General features: G+C 45.1%; 1 protein-coding gene across 1 annotated transcript; it reads right to left on the bottom strand.

Annotated features, from left to right (window-relative positions):
- Positions 1–8,586: 8,586 nt before the first annotated feature.
- Positions 8,587–14,355, bottom strand: BSX (brain specific homeobox). Its single transcript, XM_037882077.2, has 3 exons — positions 13,980–14,355; positions 11,381–11,577; positions 8,587–10,970 (listed from the first exon to the last, which is right to left on the bottom strand). Exons 1-3 carry the CDS (start codon positions 14,239–14,241, stop codon positions 10,722–10,724), a joined length of 708 nt encoding a protein of 235 aa, XP_037738005.1. The 5' UTR covers positions 14,242–14,355; the 3' UTR covers positions 8,587–10,721.
- Positions 14,356–18,162: the final 3,807 nt, after the last annotated feature.

The raw sequence follows: 18,162 nt of genomic DNA, 5'->3' as shown, positions 1-18,162 counted from the left end.
ACACCTCAGGCAAGAGCCGTGGGGGTCACTATTTGGCATGCGCTGCAAGACTTAAAGCCTTGGGCTCGCGAGGTGCCCCGGAGCCCAAGAAGGGGTCAGGGGATAGGGAATGATGCCGCTCACAAACACCTATACTAACTAACAAGTACAAAACAAGAAGAAGAACTAGGTGACTACACTAAGGGAGCACTTGCAAAGCAAGCGAGTCACAGTTCCAACACCGCCATGGACGGTAAGAAGGAATTGAAGGGGGGGGTCAGGTTGTCAGGGTCATATATTGAGCGCCATGAAGGGGGTTCCCCAGCTGACTGGACCAGAGCTGCTAAGGGAAAAAGTTTCTGATGACCGTGCATGCAGCGTGCACACACACCTGATTGGAATCAATGTGAACAAGAACTCGAAGAAGAACTAGGGGTCATCAAATGAAATTAATAGGCAGCAGCTTTAAAACAAACAGAAGGAAGTATTTCTTCACACAACGCACAGTCAACCTGTGGACCTCTTTGTCAGAGGATGTTGTGAAGGCCAAGACCATAACAGGGTTCAAAAAAGAACTAGATAAGTTCACGGAGGATAGGTCCATCAATGGCTATTAGCCGGGATGGGCAGGGATGGTGTCCCTAGCCTCTGTTTGCCAGAAGCTGGGAATGCACGACAGGGAATGGATCACTTGATGATTACCTGCTCTGTTCATTCCCTCTGAAACACCTGGTATTGGCTACTGTCAGAAGACAGAATACTGAGCTAGCTGGACGTTTGGTCTGACCCAGTGTGGCCATTCTTATGTTCTTATGTCATACAGAAATACAAAGAGGTAGAACATAAAAACCAGGAGTCCTTCAATACCAGTCTATCTTTAGACAGAATATCCCCATCTTAAGCAGGTAGAACCAGAACAGTGTATTCACCCTTACATTCTTTTTTAAATCCATTTATATTAGTAACTTGAATTATTCCACTTGTAACTGTTCCCAGCACCATCCCCTCATTCCCCCTTTGCTTGACAACTCCAGTTCAACTGGAGTCTCTCCTTCTTTAAGTGCAGCACATATCCTTGTGTTTTCTCCTTTTCCCGTAAAATGAGAGTGTTCCCACTCAGGTATTTGTGTACGGTAATTAAATTCCTCCTTGACCTTCTGTTTTCAAAACTGCACGTTAAGCTTTTGAACCCGTTCCTCAGAGAAGGGAGTAAGACCTGGGCTTTGTTAAGCACTACCTTAATGATTTTCTGATCAACTCCTTCTTTTATGGCTTTGTTGCTCCAGATTCTCTATTCTCTTCTTTTGTATTCAGGTTCTTATATTGCACTCAACATTGGGGTATCTGAGTGCCTTTTGAGGCCGCTGGACAAGATTTTTGCTAGTGGCTTTGAAACTGTGCTGTTTCATGTGACATTTATAGGCTGACTATTCAGGATCATAGCATCAGCACCAAGCAGAAGAAGAGTAGTTTGTTCTATCATTTGTGCCCTGCAGATATACAGTAAACGTTCTTATTGCAGTCAGAGGGGTTTTAGAACTCCTGTTAATGTGAGAGCCTGTTTGACATGCGCCTTTAGCTAGCTAAATGTTTCAACCTTTTCCATCCCATAACCCCCATGTTAGCACAGATAAAAGCTTTGGGGATCATCTTTCCTTCTGACAGTAAAAACCGGCAGTGTGGTCATGATGCCCTGAAGCGTGCTTGTGACAGTCATCGGCATAAGGACTCATGATCTAGCTGACTCGCTCAGTTCTTTGGCCTCAAACATAGACCTTCAGAGAAGTAAGCCTTGGATAACTCTTCCCGAAGGAAGACTTACTTTCCAGCTCTGTGTTAATATTGGAGGCCAGGGGATCGTGAAAACCATTTATTTAGAATCTGGGCAGGGGCCAGGGGAAGATGATTAGCTCATTGCAAACAGAATACAAAGCCATTGACCCTAACTTATGTCACTGGCTCAAATGAGATCCAAATTAGCAATGACAAATAGTTGTTAACACTGAAGGCTTTAGATAACCTATCTAAAAGGAGCTGATGTTTTCAGTCCAGTAGACAAATATCCTATGTTGATCACAACATAACAGAATCAACAAATGAGTCAGAGGTCAGTGACAATGTTTCATGCTTTTTCTTGTGCAAGAACTGAAGTTATAAAAGATGGTTGGCAGCCATAAGTTAGACCCACAATCAAACAGGACAGGCACCAAAACACAAATGTCCTTTAAAAACTATAGTCACTCTAGAATTAAACATTTTAAAGCGATCTGCTACATGTTATCCCCTGGGTTATTACAGAAGTTCCATGAGATAGAAAAGATATGCCAGGAAATCAAATAATTTTTACTGTACCAGTACCACGATCAATGTGAGATGTTGGCATGTGCCAGTAATAAGAGCATCAACCTTTGCCAAGAAGTTTTTCCAAGAACTGGACGTAGTGTAACAGGTGGGGGGTATAGCAGACTAAGCAACCTCACCAAGATGAAGGGTGCATTTTGCATTATAACAATGCTGGAAGACGAAAAAGATTTGGCTTGATACTCTAAGCATCAGGACTGAAGCCTCTAGGCTGAATTAAAGGATCTGCTTTCCAGAAAGCTATACTCTTCCTAGCATGAATTCTTCTTTCCCCTTGTTTGGTCTTGTTTCTTCTTCCTTCCCTGCAGTCAGTAGTCATTTGCATTTGTTACCCTTCTAACTTACTTAGTAAGCTATTCAAGGCATCATAAGCTCCACCTATTGCATGTTTGTAAGACACCATGCATACCTATGCCCACTGCATGCCTACTAGACTCTCTGGAGCCACAGGTTCATATCCCAGCAAGGCTTTACGAAGCCTTTCAGCCTTCCATGGTACAGTTCATCTATTTTAGTGCAGCAGGGGGCTGGAGCAAAAGGATTACAATGAGATCCTGTGTCTTCTGTATGGACAGGAAAGATTCTATGGCACGTGCACACAAGTGAGGATTTGCTCTAGGCTCTGTGGTCAACATTTCCTCAACTGTTCTGCAGGTTTGGTCAATCCTCCTAACCCAAAGATGGCTGAATTTCAGTGGCGAGTGTGTGTAAACTGCTTCATAGAATCTTAGGACTGGAAGGGACCTCGAGAGGTCATCTAGTCCAGTCCCCTGCACTCACGGCAGGACTAAGTACCAGGATCCTTCCAACTGAGAGGCGCTCTATAAATGCAAAGTGGGGCCTGACATTGTATGAGAGATTGCTGGGAGGACCCAGCGTGTATTTCTAATTCTTTGTTGTAGGGCTTCTTTAGCTGCATTCTGTCCTAGCGAGGTTGGATACAGGTTGCTGTAGCATTTATCCCTTGTGCCACTTCAATACCACTTAAAATATTTGAGCCAGAACTCGTGAATCATGTTGTGGTGCTTCATAAAATTGTGCTTTGTAGCTATACTCGGAGGGCCACAACTTGCTATTACCACTCAAGAAAGATCTTGGAGTTATTGTGGATAATTCAGTGAAAACATCTGTTCGATATGCAGCCACAGTCCAAAACGCTAACAGAATGTTAGGAGCCATTAGGAAAGGGATAGATAATAGAATGCTACCATAAAAATCCATGGTACTCTGACATCCTGAATACTGCGTGAAATTCTGATTGCCCCATCTCACAAAAGATTATTAGAATTAGAAAAGGTACAGAGAAGGGAAACAAAAATGATTAAGGTCTGGAAGAGGTTCCATACAAGGAGAGATTAAACAGACTGGGACTGTTCAGTTTAGAAAAGAGATGACTAAGGGGGAATATGATAAAGGTGTATAAAATCATGATTCGTGTGGAGAAAATGAATGAAGAGAGTGTTATATACCCCTTCATATAACCCAAAAAGCCAGGGGGTCACCCAATGAAATTAATAGGCAGCACGTTTAAAACAAACATAAGGAAGTACTTCTTCACACAATGCACAGTCAACCGATGGAACACATTGCAAGGAGATGTGTGAAGTCCAAAAGTATAACTGGGTTCAAAAAAATAATTAGATACATTCATGGAGTATAGGTCCATCAATGGTTATTAGCCAAGATGGTCAGGGATGCAACCCCCATGCTCTGGGTGTCCTTACACCACTGACTGCCAGATGCTGGGACTGAATAACAGATGATGGATCACTCGATAATTGCCCTGCTCTGTTCATTCCCTCTGAAGCAGCTGACACTGGCCAATGTTGGAAAACAGGATACTGGGCTAGGTCGGACATTGGTCTGACGCAGTACAGCCATTCTTATGTCTCCTATAAGTCTTTCTAGGTTTTTGCACATGCCAGCTGGACTTTTTAAAAGGCAAAATGCCATTCTCCTACTGCCCCAGTGAAACGCTTCTAGCCCATGTATTTCAGTAGAGTCAGTGTGTTCCTTTCCATCACATCACTGCACAGGAATGGAGCACCCCAAGAGAGCCCAAGCCCTTTGAGTGAGCACACACTACCCTCCAATGGCTTTTTATAGCTGCTGACCAGCGTACGACGGGGTTTACTTAGCCCAGAACTGAAACCAGCCGTTTAAACCCTGCCCTCTAGAGAGCATTATAAAAGGGGCTTTGCCAAGCATTTCCCTTTCTTAAAGATCCTGCAGGTTAAAAGCAACACTGCCCCCAGCTCTTTCGGTGATGTTCTCTCATTCCTCTCACACAGGGAAAGAAGGGCCTAAGTATTCTATGGTATTATCCACCTTTCCCACGCAGGTAAGTGATGAATCCTTCCAATCCCAAACACCACCTTCCTTATGGAGGGTGACTAAGCACTCAGCAGTGTAATGCTGCTTTAATTTGGTAGCTCCCTGTGAGACATCCTATTCTGGAATAAGTCACTTTATTCCAAAATAATTAGTGCCCTCACAAAGCATACTAATTAGTCACCAATTAGCAACTTTATTCCAGAATAGTGTCTACAGGGGGAGCTATTTTGGAATAGCTTATTCTTCAGTAGCTATTCTGCTCACTTTCCCCCATATAGACAAACCCTATGTGGCTGAAACAATGTTATTTAGATAGTCCCATAAATATACCTTGTGCTTTACAGCCAAAGTCTAATGTCCCTGTTGCGAGTCTGCACTATCAGCCGAGTCATCTCCAACACTTCAGAAAGTCTCTTCTAGTTCTAGCAGCTGCAACGTGAACAATATTGTCCTTAGCTGAGCTAGGGGAAAAGATTAGGAGCAGCCTGAAGGCAACCCAGAAATAAGCCATTCTTGAAGCAAAATAAGAGCATGTATACAAGAAGTTTCACTTGTTTAATTAAACTGGTGCAAGCTTGTGTGGAAACAAGACCAAACAGAGACTACAGTGCAAACTAGATATGTCTCTTTTGGGTTACAGCACTCCATGTTCACAATGCTTTATTCACTACCTCAGTGCTCCTTATTCATGTGCACCTGCTCTCCCATTAACACCTCATTAGGGCACACACCTGCAGAGCCTTGACTTCAACTTGCTGCATTGTAGCCACTAATTCCCTGTTATATTCATGAGCATGTGTCAGAGAGGGCCTGGTGGTTTAAAAGTCTTCTCTCAAGCCACGTGGCAAAACATCACCACAGCTACCAGGCATTGTCAGTAGATTCACCTGTCAGGATGAGGTCCAAAGGGTCTGTGCAGTTTCAGCTTCCCTCTCTCCTCTCCAGATAGTCCTGCCAAGTCAAAGTTGAAGCATGCGAGCAGAGGGCGCTGTAAAAGAAGCTTACACTGCCTCTGCTTTACTTACTTCACTCTCCAGGGCTGGCCATCTAGTACCTTTCACCAGCAACCTAGGGTCACGTCAGGGCTGAGTCCACAGAAGATTTGCACTATTGGCCAACAGTATTTGGGGTATTATGATGCTACAACTGGACATTCATAGCAGGCTGCAACTAAGAGCCACCTTCTCCCAGGTGACACTTCAAATTACTTCTATCCAGGCTAACCAACAAAGCCTCTCAAACAGAACATAGGAAAAAGCCTTCACCACAAATGTCCTTTTCTCCACGGGAGGATGCAGGCTTTTCCCCCCAGTGCTTGTCCAGTTTGCAGTCAGAGTCAAAACAATTCAGTGTCATTCTTGCTGACTCAGGAAAGGTTGGCAGGAGGGGCTCTTCCTACCATTATCCCGATCCATTATGAGGGACAAGGTACATTATATGCTGCCCTCCTTCCCAGAACTTGTCCTGATTGGATGAGAGAAGGGAACTCTGCCCCGCCCTGTAATACCAACTTCCTGCTCCCCAGCTCTAAGGAGAATGGTAAACAGAGTTTTTCCAGACATCACCTGTTACCCCCCCAGACCATTTCCTCTCTCTCAGCATCTGCCTCCGGTATCTTCTAGGTCTTTGTCTGTCCCAGGACTTCTGGAGCTGGGGAGCTCCACAACTTCTCTCTCTGGCTTTAAAGGCCCAGTAAACCCCATTACAGTGCCCAAGCTATAATTGGGATTGTCGCTGTACTAGAAGCCATTCTTGCTTTGTAAACTTCTGTGGGAATGGACTGTTTCCGCCATGTGTTATACGGCACCATGATCACTGTTGGGGCTCAAATAAATATACATAATACCTCATATTTTTGCCCTCCTCAGTATCATCTTGGTACCCGCACACTACAAGGAAAGATTAGCCATGCAGGCTTCTCCTTGGAGTCAATGGAAGCTGCAGGAGCTTTTCACCTTTGTCAATCAGACTAGGGGGCTTGGAGATTTGTGTGGCAGGAAGGAGAATATTACTAGGTTTGATTTTTGCCATGCTGGTTATATTTGGTCTGTGGACCTGCAGTAGCAGCTGGCTTTCCTTTTCATTTGATTGCATTTGCAAAGGGGCGCAGGGTCGAGGAAAGATAAGGGTATTTTGTAAATCAGCGATGTAGTTTAAGGGTGACATGCACGCCTGTGCAAAGAGACAGCACGAGAGCTAGACATTGCTTGAATCCAGTTTACACCCTATTTTGGGTGCCTTCAACGTTCATGGACCTTGTTCTGGGATGCATTTCTTCCCTAGGTGACACACTTCTGCAGAGTGAGATAATGTCGGAGGAAGACTGGGACCAAATTATTACTATACACTCAAGGGAAGAAGACCATCTAGCCTCAACTTGCTCCATAGGGGACTGGCTGCACAACTCTGGTCATGCAACTTCATTTGCATTACAGCCCTGTGCATTGTTTTGAGATTATACCCTTGGGTTCCCTATTATTTTTTGTGGCACATTCTAGACCTTTCTGTATGAAGGACCAAATTCTGGCATGTGCAGAAAAGTGGTTCTCAGTAGGTGGACCGTTGCCTACTCCAAGCCAAGCCCCCTACTTAAACAAAACAACAGCTGCTCCCCTGGCCCTCTGCAAGAGGAGCCAGGGAGGGACATGATGAGGTGGAGCCGAGGGGTGTGTTTTGCATGTTTGTGTGCACACGTCCACTGCCTATGCTCACACCCAGAGATTATTCCTGCTGTGGGTAAGAATCATCTGCATATAGTGGCAGGGGCTGCTGCCTGCAAGCATACAAGCTCACACAGACTCAGCTATTGCTGTACAGCTGTGCACTCTCTTTGGAGGCATTTGCCTTGATGATCTTGAAAGTGGTAACAGAGCACATGATAGTCCCTGCACTGTTTATTCAAAACGGGGTGTCTGGCAATGCCAGTCCAAGGGTGGAGTGAGTAACATCACACTCTTCTTAAAGAGGAATAGACATTTTGCAAATGGCCAGCATAAATATAATTCTTAATCCAATGGTGCTCTCCACTTCTGCAGTCCCTGCAATTTCTTCTGTGCTTCCTGTCACATTTCCCATAATAATCCACCCTGCCCTTTTTCCTGCCATGCACTCTGCATGTACTCTCCACATAAGAGCATTTACTACATGCCTTTGTTTCCAAAAACTGGGAAAAGATCATTAGGAAGCATCATAACGTGCCTTTTCTGTTCACACAGGAGCAAAAGCAATTCTCACTGCAAGTGACAGAACCATACCCACAAATGTAAAGAATTCTGATTTTTTAATGTCACTCAGAGTAATGTACATTTTAAGGGATCCCTTGTGTGTATTTACTTCTGAATTCTCTCTTTTTTCTCTATTTCATAAAATTATTTGTGCTAAATCATGGTACTCATAAACCATGAATATCTTAGTCTGAATAAAGAACACTGTGACTTTAAGAACTGCTGCAAACAAAGACATTGGTATATGCTTTCTTTTTACTGATGACATCGGTTGTGAAATCTGGTCTCTATAATACTCTTGTATACAGCATTTGTTGGGAGTTAATGTTATCACTAAAAATGGTAATCAGAATCTTAACATTAAAACATTATCGTATAGCTCCTTGTTAGTATTAATTTTAATCTGTATGCTGTGAGTTTTACTCACATTTTTATTAAATGTTGATGAAAGACATACCAACTAAAAAAATACTTCCACAGCCTACAAGATACAAATATAACATAAGAAAACTATCAAATTAAATATCAAATGCACTAAAATAACAAATGAAATGTATTGTCCTTCCTAGTGCTTTGGTTTAGGTATTGATAGAATCAGTGATCATGGATATATAATAAAGGCTTTCATCTAGCTGATATCTCATTGTATTGACACTATTCAGTGACTTTTGTTATAGCTAGAATGGATTTCAAGGGTGATTTTCTAAAGAACAATTATATATTCTTGGAATGTTGGTGGGTCTTACCCTTTGAACTATAATCTTTAAGGAGCTGCATACTTTAGTAGCAAAATATTTTGATGGAAAGTCATTAAAGAAAAGAGTTTTCTCTGAAGTGTTTGTAAACACAGTCCAAAAACACACATTCATTATCGGGAAGTTTTTCAGGTGTGATCTTTATTATTCTAATTATACTGCAAACCCACAAAAGGGAAGGAAACATACACGTTTAAATAAGTCATATTTTGCTGATGAATATGGGGCACTTTTTAAATTTTTGCAGCAAAACTGCATGTCCCACAGTCCAAAAACCAGAAGTGCTGAGGACACCCAACAAGCAAATCAACTCTTAATAAAAAATAAATAAATTAAAAACAATTACAAAAAACCCTAAAGAGAGACTGAAATGGAATTTGGAGTGTTTGCACAGACATGGTTTAAAATAGAACACCGAAGAAGACATCAGAAATCAATCTTTCCTTATGGTTCTTCGAACAAAAGCCTGTATTCAATATCAAATGTCTGTCAACAAGGATTGTGCCTTTCCTTCTTGTCGGTACTTTATACCAGGAAATGTTTTGTTTAGCTGGAAATTCAAGATATTTCTCTGTAATGTAAATAAATAAAAAGCAAGCCTGAGGCATCATTGAAGACTCTTATATACAACTCTGCAATGCAGAGATGGATTTGCAGCGTTGTAGCTGGATATGTTTCAGGCTATCAGCCGAAGGTGTAGATTTAAAACCGCTGGACAGCTGCGAACTGCGGTATGGTGGAATCCACACAGCAGGCACTCGCAATGAAACATGAATCAGACTTTAAACTAGTTTATGAACAAACTCCGTTAAAAACAAACATCTTCTAAAACTGATTCACATCAGGAAACGATTCATAGATCATACTTCGGATGGAGGTAAGCTGTTAAAATTATACAAGATCAATTTTACTAAACAAATTCGATTCATTTTTTTCCTGAATGTCTTAAGAAAAATCAAGTTTATTAGCAATGCTTTTTCCCCCTTTACAAGCTCGGGATTATATACAATGTATTTTTCTTACCTGCCTCTTTGGAGAAACTTTATGCAATTCAGTGTTTAAATATATGCATTCGCTGGAGTGTGTCTGATTTTAGATGGGTTTCAGAGTAGATTTTAGATGGTAATTTACAATAATATTAAGGGAAATTGTCTGGATACACCATTCATTGTCATTGCTTTGTGACTAAGCGAGCTTCTGTCTCACTCGAGTCGACGTATCCCTGATTTTTAACTCTCAACACCAGCGTACTAAAATAATATACCGGATATAAGTTTGATGTTAAACTAGGGAAAGCTTTGCTAACGGATAAATGTTATCCATGCATTTCGAACGAGACCGGAAAATTGGAATATAGGGCGGTGATTTTGCTATCTTTTTAGTCAGTTTTCAAAGCAAATGTCAAATTTGTACTTGGCTTTGAACGAAATTAGAAGTACCTGCTATTTATACAACGTTTGCGGGACACACAAACTATCTGCCAAATGACAGAAGGCTGGTTATACTTTGGTCCACATTAGAGAATGTGATCGTGTTTAAAAACACGTCCAAAACAATCGAGTTTAGCCGTGACTAGCTGACTCTGTTGTCCTTGTCTACGCTGAGGGGCTCGTGTTAGCTAGCTATCTCGGTTGTTTTTAAGTCGTGCTTAAACACGATCAACCTCCCATGCTTAGTTGTGCTAGCTCAAAGGGACTCAAAAGTCGACAGCAGTTAACAAGCGTGAGCTGAATTAGAAATAACCAAGCTCTACCCGCAACCAATTATATAAACCGGACTGCTCGCTCTATAATTATGTTTACATCGAATCCGATGCGTTTCTTTCCCAGACTGTACAAACAGATCCTTTCAAACGTGACCTTAAAATATTCCCTGGCTCCAGCACTAGCCGCGTCTATTGGGGATTGCTGGAGCCTGGGACAAGCTTTTTAAGCGACGGGTCAGACACACCTGCCTTGGTTATTGGGCCGAGGAGACATGGCTCTTAGCACTCCGCAGGCAAACCCACAAGATCAGGTGCCTCCAATCACCCTGGCCCTTCGCCTTGTGGGGAGGGGAGAGAGCATGTCTATATCAGATGCGGGGTGGCGCAAATGTCCCCATCCTCAATGATGTCCACCTCATCTTCGTTCTCCTCCAGCAGGAACGCGGGTTGCTGGCTGGCCTTGCGGAGGTCCGAGCTGGCTTTGTCGGTCAGTTCGGGCTCGCTGGAGCTCTGCTCCGGGCACTCCTCCCCGCTGGGGTTCTTTGGGTCGTCTTGGGTTTTCCTCAGTTGCTTTTTGTGCTTCATTCTTCTGTTCTGGAACCACGTTTTCACCTGCGAGAGAAAGGGGGGGAACAATTTCGCGTGTGCCCCAGCTCCCCAGGGGGCACCTTCTCCCCAGTGCATGGCCTGAGCACGCCTGGCGGTAGCATGCGCCCCAGCTTCACAAGTGGTAACTCCACCCAGCGCATGGCATGTCATTTCCACGCTGCCCGGCCTCAGACTGAGGCCCCTCGTCCCAGGGTGTCCCCTCGGAACAAGCTGGAGGGCATCACGGGGGTGGCAGCTGCTGCCTGCTTCCCCTCGGGCCTTTCCCCAGCTCCTTAGGCCACCGCAGGGAACCGGGAGGTTGAGGAGAAGCCTGGGGCTGGGGAGCAGAGCCGGGGGCAAGCCCCAGTGTCCCTTCCCGGGTGGGGTTCTCTCCATCCCCCGCGTGTTGCACGGGAACCTCCGTGGCTGGGTACCTGCGTCTCGGAGAGGCTGAGGGCGGCGGCCAGCTCCACGCGCTCCGGGGTGGACAGGTAGCGCTGCATCTCGAACCTCTTCTCCAGGCCGGAGAGCTGCGAGTCGGAGAAGACGGTGCGGGCCTTGCGGCGGCGGCAGTGCTTGCCGGGCAGCTCGGCGTGCGGGTGGTGCTGGAAGAGGGCGGGCACGGGCATGCCTGCAGCGGGGGGCACAGGGGAGAGAGGCCGTGGGACGGGGCGGGGACCGAGGCTGGAGAGCCGGGGTCCTCTCCCCCTTCCCCAGCCCAGCCTGGAGGGAAAGGAGCTCCCCACCCCCTGCCCTTTCCCACCCACCTGGTGTGGACGGTGCACGCTGCCGGGTGAAGGGTGGGAGCGCCGCGGCCGCTGCCCCGCACCGCTCAGCCTCGTGTGTGTGGCCCGGGAGGAGTCCCTGGGGTGGCAGACCCCGCACCTAGGTGAGTCAACGTGGCTCGTCTCCCCAGGGGCCAGGCGACTCCCGAATCCACCCTACATTCTGTTCGCACCGGTTTCTTCTTGGGGTGAGGGGCATAGTCTGTCCCAGGCTGGCGTCTCCCTGCCGCGCACAAAGAATGCACCGGGAGGCGGCTTAGAATTTGGCACAGTTGTTCTCCTGGGCAGCCCCTTGGCATTAACTCATTCCACAGACATAGCTCAGCCGGAGAAATGTTAAGTAGAACGGCTCTGTGTGTGTGTGTGTGTGTGTATTCTTTTTACACACACACCAGGGAAAGATTTTTTTTTAAAGTAAGCTGACATGAACACGGTGGGTATTTACAAATTGTGCAACAAGTGGAATTTTGGTCTGGTTGCAATTCCGGGGTCTAGAATAACGACAATTATTATTTAAACAATATTATATATAAACCCACCTGTGTAGAAATGTACTCTAATTATACAAACATAAATGCACACATAAAACGTGAGTGTATGTAATATATCATTACACAAACGTGTGTAATTGTGTGTATATACACCCATAAACACACACAGAATAATTTTAAACATATACACACAGTTACACAAACATGGGTACACTCATTTTGGGTGCGTAATTGTATATTACACACATACAAACACAGAGACGTGTGTATGTAATCAGATTACACGAGTGTATTAGGTGTGTCTATTTCTTTAACCTGTTAACTTAATCCTCCCCCGCCCTTATTTTAGAAAACCAGCGCGGGATGAGATGTTGAGATATAGATCTATGAAACCCATCGCTTTGCAACACTATATCACGAGGGTCGGTTCTCTCTCTGCCCTCCTCACTCTCCCCACCCCATGTATAACGGTGGGAAAGCAACATACTCAAACTCGGTTAAAAAGAAAAGAGTAGCGGGCTGATTTCCGAGGTGGGGAGGATTCGCACACCGGATTTAGTTTCTCTGTATCTCTATTCCGAACCCGACACGCGTTTCCGTTCAAATTATTTCTATTGATGTTAGCGAATAATAAATCCAGCCCTCGCTTTTCATTTGATCATGCGATTTCTTTGTGATTTATTCATCAGCCGCTCTGTTAAATACTTCGAAGGGTCCACTTTCTTTTACAGCCAAAGGTAAGGGTGTTTATTTTATTTTATTAGACAATTGGTTCCGTTTGTTCTCCCTAGTCTCTGTAATTCTGTACTGGATTGATCTTCTTGCTCTGCGCACAGTTTAATCGGGCACATTTTTGAAAATCGAAATTCACTACCAGCTTCCGGGGAGGCACAGACAAATATTTACCACCTGTGCCGCGAAGATCGGAAGGAAGGGACTCACTGATTGACTGGATGCGGCAAAGGACAGTCGGAACACAAATTAACTTTTTGTAAAGGCCAGACAATCTTTTAGCGTACGAAGCCGAAGAAGTCAGGAATTTTACCCCAGACAGCTACGCAGATAAATTCCTCTGAACTTTTTGGTACTAAATAGTAAGTGATCGGATGCGTTGATCGGAAATAAAAAGGTGCAAAATCATTTTTAATAACTTGGAAATCGAGGTTGTTGAGCCCCCCCCCCCCCCATAGGAACGAAACTAACAGAGTTTCCGCTCTTTTGAAGATGCATGCTCTAAAAGTAGGTCAGTGATGGATACACAGACCTGTGAATGCAGCTTCGATAGGATTTCTGCTGGCTTATTTTTTAGAGCACAGAACATTTGGGCCCTAAGAAAGATTCTCTCGAAAAGTGAGTAAGCAAACTGTGATTTCTGTTCAGAGAGAGGGAGGTTAGACACCAGTCTCTGACAGCAGGAGAAGAACTGCGACATGCAGGTTATCTTTGCTATGGTATTCAATATATCCCTGCATGTAAATCCGCTGACGCTGTTGATCCAGGCAACGGAATAAAATAAACTAGTGGAGTCTGATTGTTGTTATAATGATTCCCCCAACCTGTAGCATCGGCAGGCGTGTAAAATCCGCCTTGATGTATAACAGGTGCCATTCCCTGAAGGATGGAGCGTGTCCCTTGCTAGGAGATGAAACCCCCCAGGTCTGCAGTGCTGGGCTCTAAGACTGGGTTCGCCTGCCAGCACAGTACCCCCTCCTTCTAAGGCCGAAACAAGCACAGGGCGAATGGGGCACCCAACTTACCCGAGGCGGTTAAGAAGTACGGGTGGTGATGCTCCGGCTTGTGGAGCGCATGGTGCGGATGGGGCGCCAGGAGGGTGGGTGTGGGCATCAGAGGGTACCCATAGTCCAGGAGAGGAACCCTGGAGGCTAAGGGGCTGGAGAAGTGCTCTGGCGGGACCTCTCTCAAGGACTTGGGCTTGTGGAGCAAAATGTCTTCGATGAAGAAGGAGGTCGGCCTTGGCGCGGAGACGGGGTGCACTGGCGCGGTAAAGTGGAGGTCCATGTCCCCAGCTGGAGGGGACCGCGCTGGAGGAAGGGGCTGCGCGAGGGGGGATGGCCTCCGATTCCAGCCCCGCTGGCTGAAGACCCGCAGATCGCAAGCGCCAGAAGAGAAGATCAAGGTGGCTCCGGGCGGCTTGGAGGAGATTTGTGGAGAGAGGGGGCTCTGCCGCGAGCCAATCGCGCACCAGCAGGGCGGAGGGAAAAGGGTTTTTCATTTCCCAGTGTCACCCAAATTAATGGAGAGGTTGAAAGGAAGGGGGCGCTGGCCAAGGTCCTGAATCGGTCCATTAAAGGGCCGTTAACAAGGCTGGTGCGAGGCCATTGGGGATAGTTAGTTATGCAAGAAGGGGGCATGGAAAACGTGCTCCGAGCTGATGGAGATTCTGAAGCAGACCGAGCCCCAGGATCCCAACCACAGAGAGAGGGGGTCCCCTTCAAACATGTAGATGCTTCAGGGTCAGACAAATGTCTGCAGCCCGCCAGCACTGGCTTATTGAATATAGGCAGGCAAGTTTCCCTGGCTCTGCATCCCTATGCAACAGGAGGGATATGCTTGAGCATACAGCGCCTAGCACATGCTGCCACAAGCCCAGATGGGGGCCTCTGACCCCCGCCTCAATACAAACCAACACTTGGGTTGTTCCAAATGGAAAGAAAAGGGCCAGATCCTCAGCTCTGGTGTAAGCCGGAGTTAACTTTAAAGGGTTGCTTGCGGTCAGCGGAGCGACATTCATGTACCGCCAGGGAGGAGCGAGCGGCAAGAAGCTGAGCAGAAGGAATATTTCCACGTGTAGATGCTTTAGTTTATGTCAAAGCAACAAGTCTTCATTCTGCGTGAATGACTTTTTAGAGCTGGTTGAAATGTTTCCACATTTCAACATTTGACTCAAAGGGGACAAAATAATTTTTGGTGGCCTTGCCCGTCATTTTTGCTGCGCTTTTCCAACCACTTCTACTTATATTTTACTTTTCCAGCATCGGCCGTGTTCCTCCGATACCATTTCCTATCTACAGCCGCATCCCTGCCATTCCCAGCTATTATCCCATTGCGGGGTTTGTTCCAATTTCCCCCCCTTCTGTTTGCCTTTTTTTTTTTCTAATCTGTAGAATTCATTTCTCCGGAGTCAATTTGCTAAAATTAGGGTGATACACCACATCATAGCCGAGATAATTTGGGCTCGCATCTCGGAAAATTGCTCTAATTATTGATGTTAAACTCAGGGAAATGAGAAGAAGGCACTTCGCCTTCATCTCCTGATTTTCAGCTCTAATTTGTTGAAATCGAGTTGTCATCACAATTCCAATCACTAGTGTTAATAGTAAAAGTGTTTTAATAGAGCCAGAATTCTCGCAGCCCATGCTATTAGATAATTAGGGGAAAGATGTTAGGAAGGCGAGTGCTAATCCTCGGGCACAGGGACTGCATTTCCAGCGGGGCCAGCAGGTAGAACAAATTAATTACCAGAATCAATTAGCCCTCAAAGTATAGTTCTCCAGGAAGTGTGAGCCATGTCTTCCATATGTATGAGCTGGTAAATGGCAAATAGATGGAGAAACCTTTGAAAGAATAGAAATGGCAAGCATGTTTTAATGAACCGGGAACTGGAGCACAGGAGTTTCCTAGTGTTACTTTTACATGCACGTGTAGCGAGGCCTCATGCAGAAACACCATCCGTTTGATTCTAATTGTATCTTTCAGAGAGCGAGCCAGAATGCTGATGTTAGTTTTTAAACAGACAGTTTTAAATGACATGTTATGCCTCCTGCATTGCTTTGGTTTATTTTGGGCCAAATCTTGCACTCGTTTATCAAACTCTGTTTACAAATATAAACATTCTATTTAGATAGATGGATTAGATTAGATCCACCCAACACTTATTTTGTGTGTATGTCAAGGTTCCTTCCCCACTCTGAACTCTAGGGTACAGATGTGAGGACCTGCATGAAAACCTCCTAAGCTTACTTTTACCAGCTTAGGTTAAAACTTCCCCAAGGTACAAACTATTTTACCCTTTGCCCTTGGACTTCCACTGCCACCACCAAACGTTTACCTGGGTTTATTTATTAGGAAAGCGTTCTTTGGAAACGTCTTTATACACACACAAACAAATAGTCTAACTAGATATGGAAGAGAACACAACCACGCACGTAGTGTATGCGCATATAACATATACACACAAATATTATAAGAATGTGTGTACATAACATGCGCAAACATCTCTGTATTATTTACACAATGTGTGTATATACATACACACATTTATAGACATGTATAGACATAATAAAAAGGTGTCCAAGCAAGGGTTCTTGTATTTAAAAGCATAAATAAATAATAAACTCTGTCCGGGTATGTGCGTGTTTGCCTAGTTTGTGGCGATATTTGTTTAGCTGTTGGGATATACCTATCTCTGATTACATAGAAGTACGGGTTACTTTAGCGTCCACTTTTTCTATTCCGGTCACCAGAAATTGACTCTGGTAACTTTCTCTTAGCCCTTTCTGAGCAGGATTCTTCTCTTCCCCAGAAAGAATCTGCTCTGGGATCCTCCCATGAAAGGCCAATTTCTGCATCAACTCAGGATTTTGGATGGCGCTTTAAAAACACAACAAGCTAACAACTTTCTCTTAGGAGCAAATGGGAAAGCAAATGAATTAATAGTGATGAAACAGGTCTAATGCCCAACTTGTTAATGGAGGCAGCGCAGCCAGGGAGACGTAAGCTGCTTGACTAGCCATTTCATCAAATGAAATTACTTCTTGAGGAGTGCTTGCGCGCCTGCTTTAGCCATCAGCTATATTTCTTTTTAAAGAAGATTCAAAGATTAAAGAAATGTTACTTCTGCCAGCCGGGGCTGCAGCCCCCGGACTAAATCAACAGCTTAATAGTAATGTCAGATAGCTGGTTCCATTCATCGCATGAAACTTTCGCTCCCCCGTTATTTAAAAGACAAAATGGGGGTAGAGTCGGGGGGGGGGGGGAGTAGTGATGCAATTTATTAATTTAGCCTCTGGAAGATTGCAAAGAAAAACTCTTATTACCCAGAGCAGCCAAGGAGCGGAATAAACTGCAGTAATTCAATGGCTATGCAAAGGTTGGAAAATAAAGTTAAGGGAAGGCGAAGACCCCTCACCCCCCAGTAGCATTTTTCAAGAGCGTATAAGGAAGTTGCTTTCTTAAATTAAGCATTTTACCTTGCTTTTTTTGGCGTCAAAAGTGGGGCACTGGACGCTTTCCCGCTACAAATTGAGATTTTGGGGCAGCTAGAAGTGTTCTCCATTTGAACCCAGCATTACTGTCCGGAGGGAAAGATGGGCTCTAAATGGGGTTTCTGCTTCTTGCTGTGCAAGATGCAGTGCATAGGCTTCCGATTTGTTTTACCCTGTAGTCCACAGGTCTGGACTCCCCTCCACTCTAGAGGTTATTCCCTAGAATCTGACTGCCACCGCTGGGTGAAATTTTTTTTCCCCATCTCTCTTCTCCCTCGGGCCTTTCCTCCTCTCGACCCATCTTTAGAGCTCATCTCTTTTCCCTTTCCTCTCTAAGCTCTGCACGGCGGAACTTTCCTCTATGTAGAAACTAACAAATTCTAAGCCACAAAATAATTATATGGTCCTGCAGGTTTTCTGACCCTGGAAAAGTACGTCTAGGGGAGGCAGCTTGATTGCAAGTTAAACATCCACCGCTAAGAGTCAGACGGCACCTGAAGGTGCGAATCAACACACATTCATAACTTCTGTCTGGTCCCTCTTTCCCTTATGTCCTAGCTTCTCCTAGAAAACTAAGGACCTCGCACTGCCAGCTCTCGCTGTTCATCCAAGGAGCGCTGGGTGTGACCAGCTGTTTTCTTACACGCAAGAGGCAGTTTGGGTCTATAAAGAGATGTCTCCTGCCACCCACTGTGCCCAATCCCGCCTTGGGGTG

Source organism: Chelonia mydas, chromosome 22 (genome assembly GCF_015237465.2).
Source record: "Chelonia mydas isolate rCheMyd1 chromosome 22, rCheMyd1.pri.v2, whole genome shotgun sequence".
NCBI lineage: Eukaryota > Metazoa > Chordata > Testudines > Cheloniidae > Chelonia > Chelonia mydas.
This window is presented reverse-complemented; position numbering and strand designations above follow the sequence as displayed.

Coding starts and splice junctions, on each gene's coding strand:
- BSX (XM_037882077.2), bottom strand. CDS start 14,241: ATGGACCTCCACTTTACCGCGCCAGTGCACCCCGTCTCCGCGCCAAGG. Junction 11,578..13,979: donor GTACTTCTTAACCGCCTCGG/GTAAGTTGGGTG, acceptor CCCCCGCTGCAG/GCATGCCCGTGCCCGCCCTC. Junction 10,971..11,380: donor TCAGCCTCTCCGAGACGCAG/GTACCCAGCCAC, acceptor TTTCTCTCGCAG/GTGAAAACGTGGTTCCAGAA.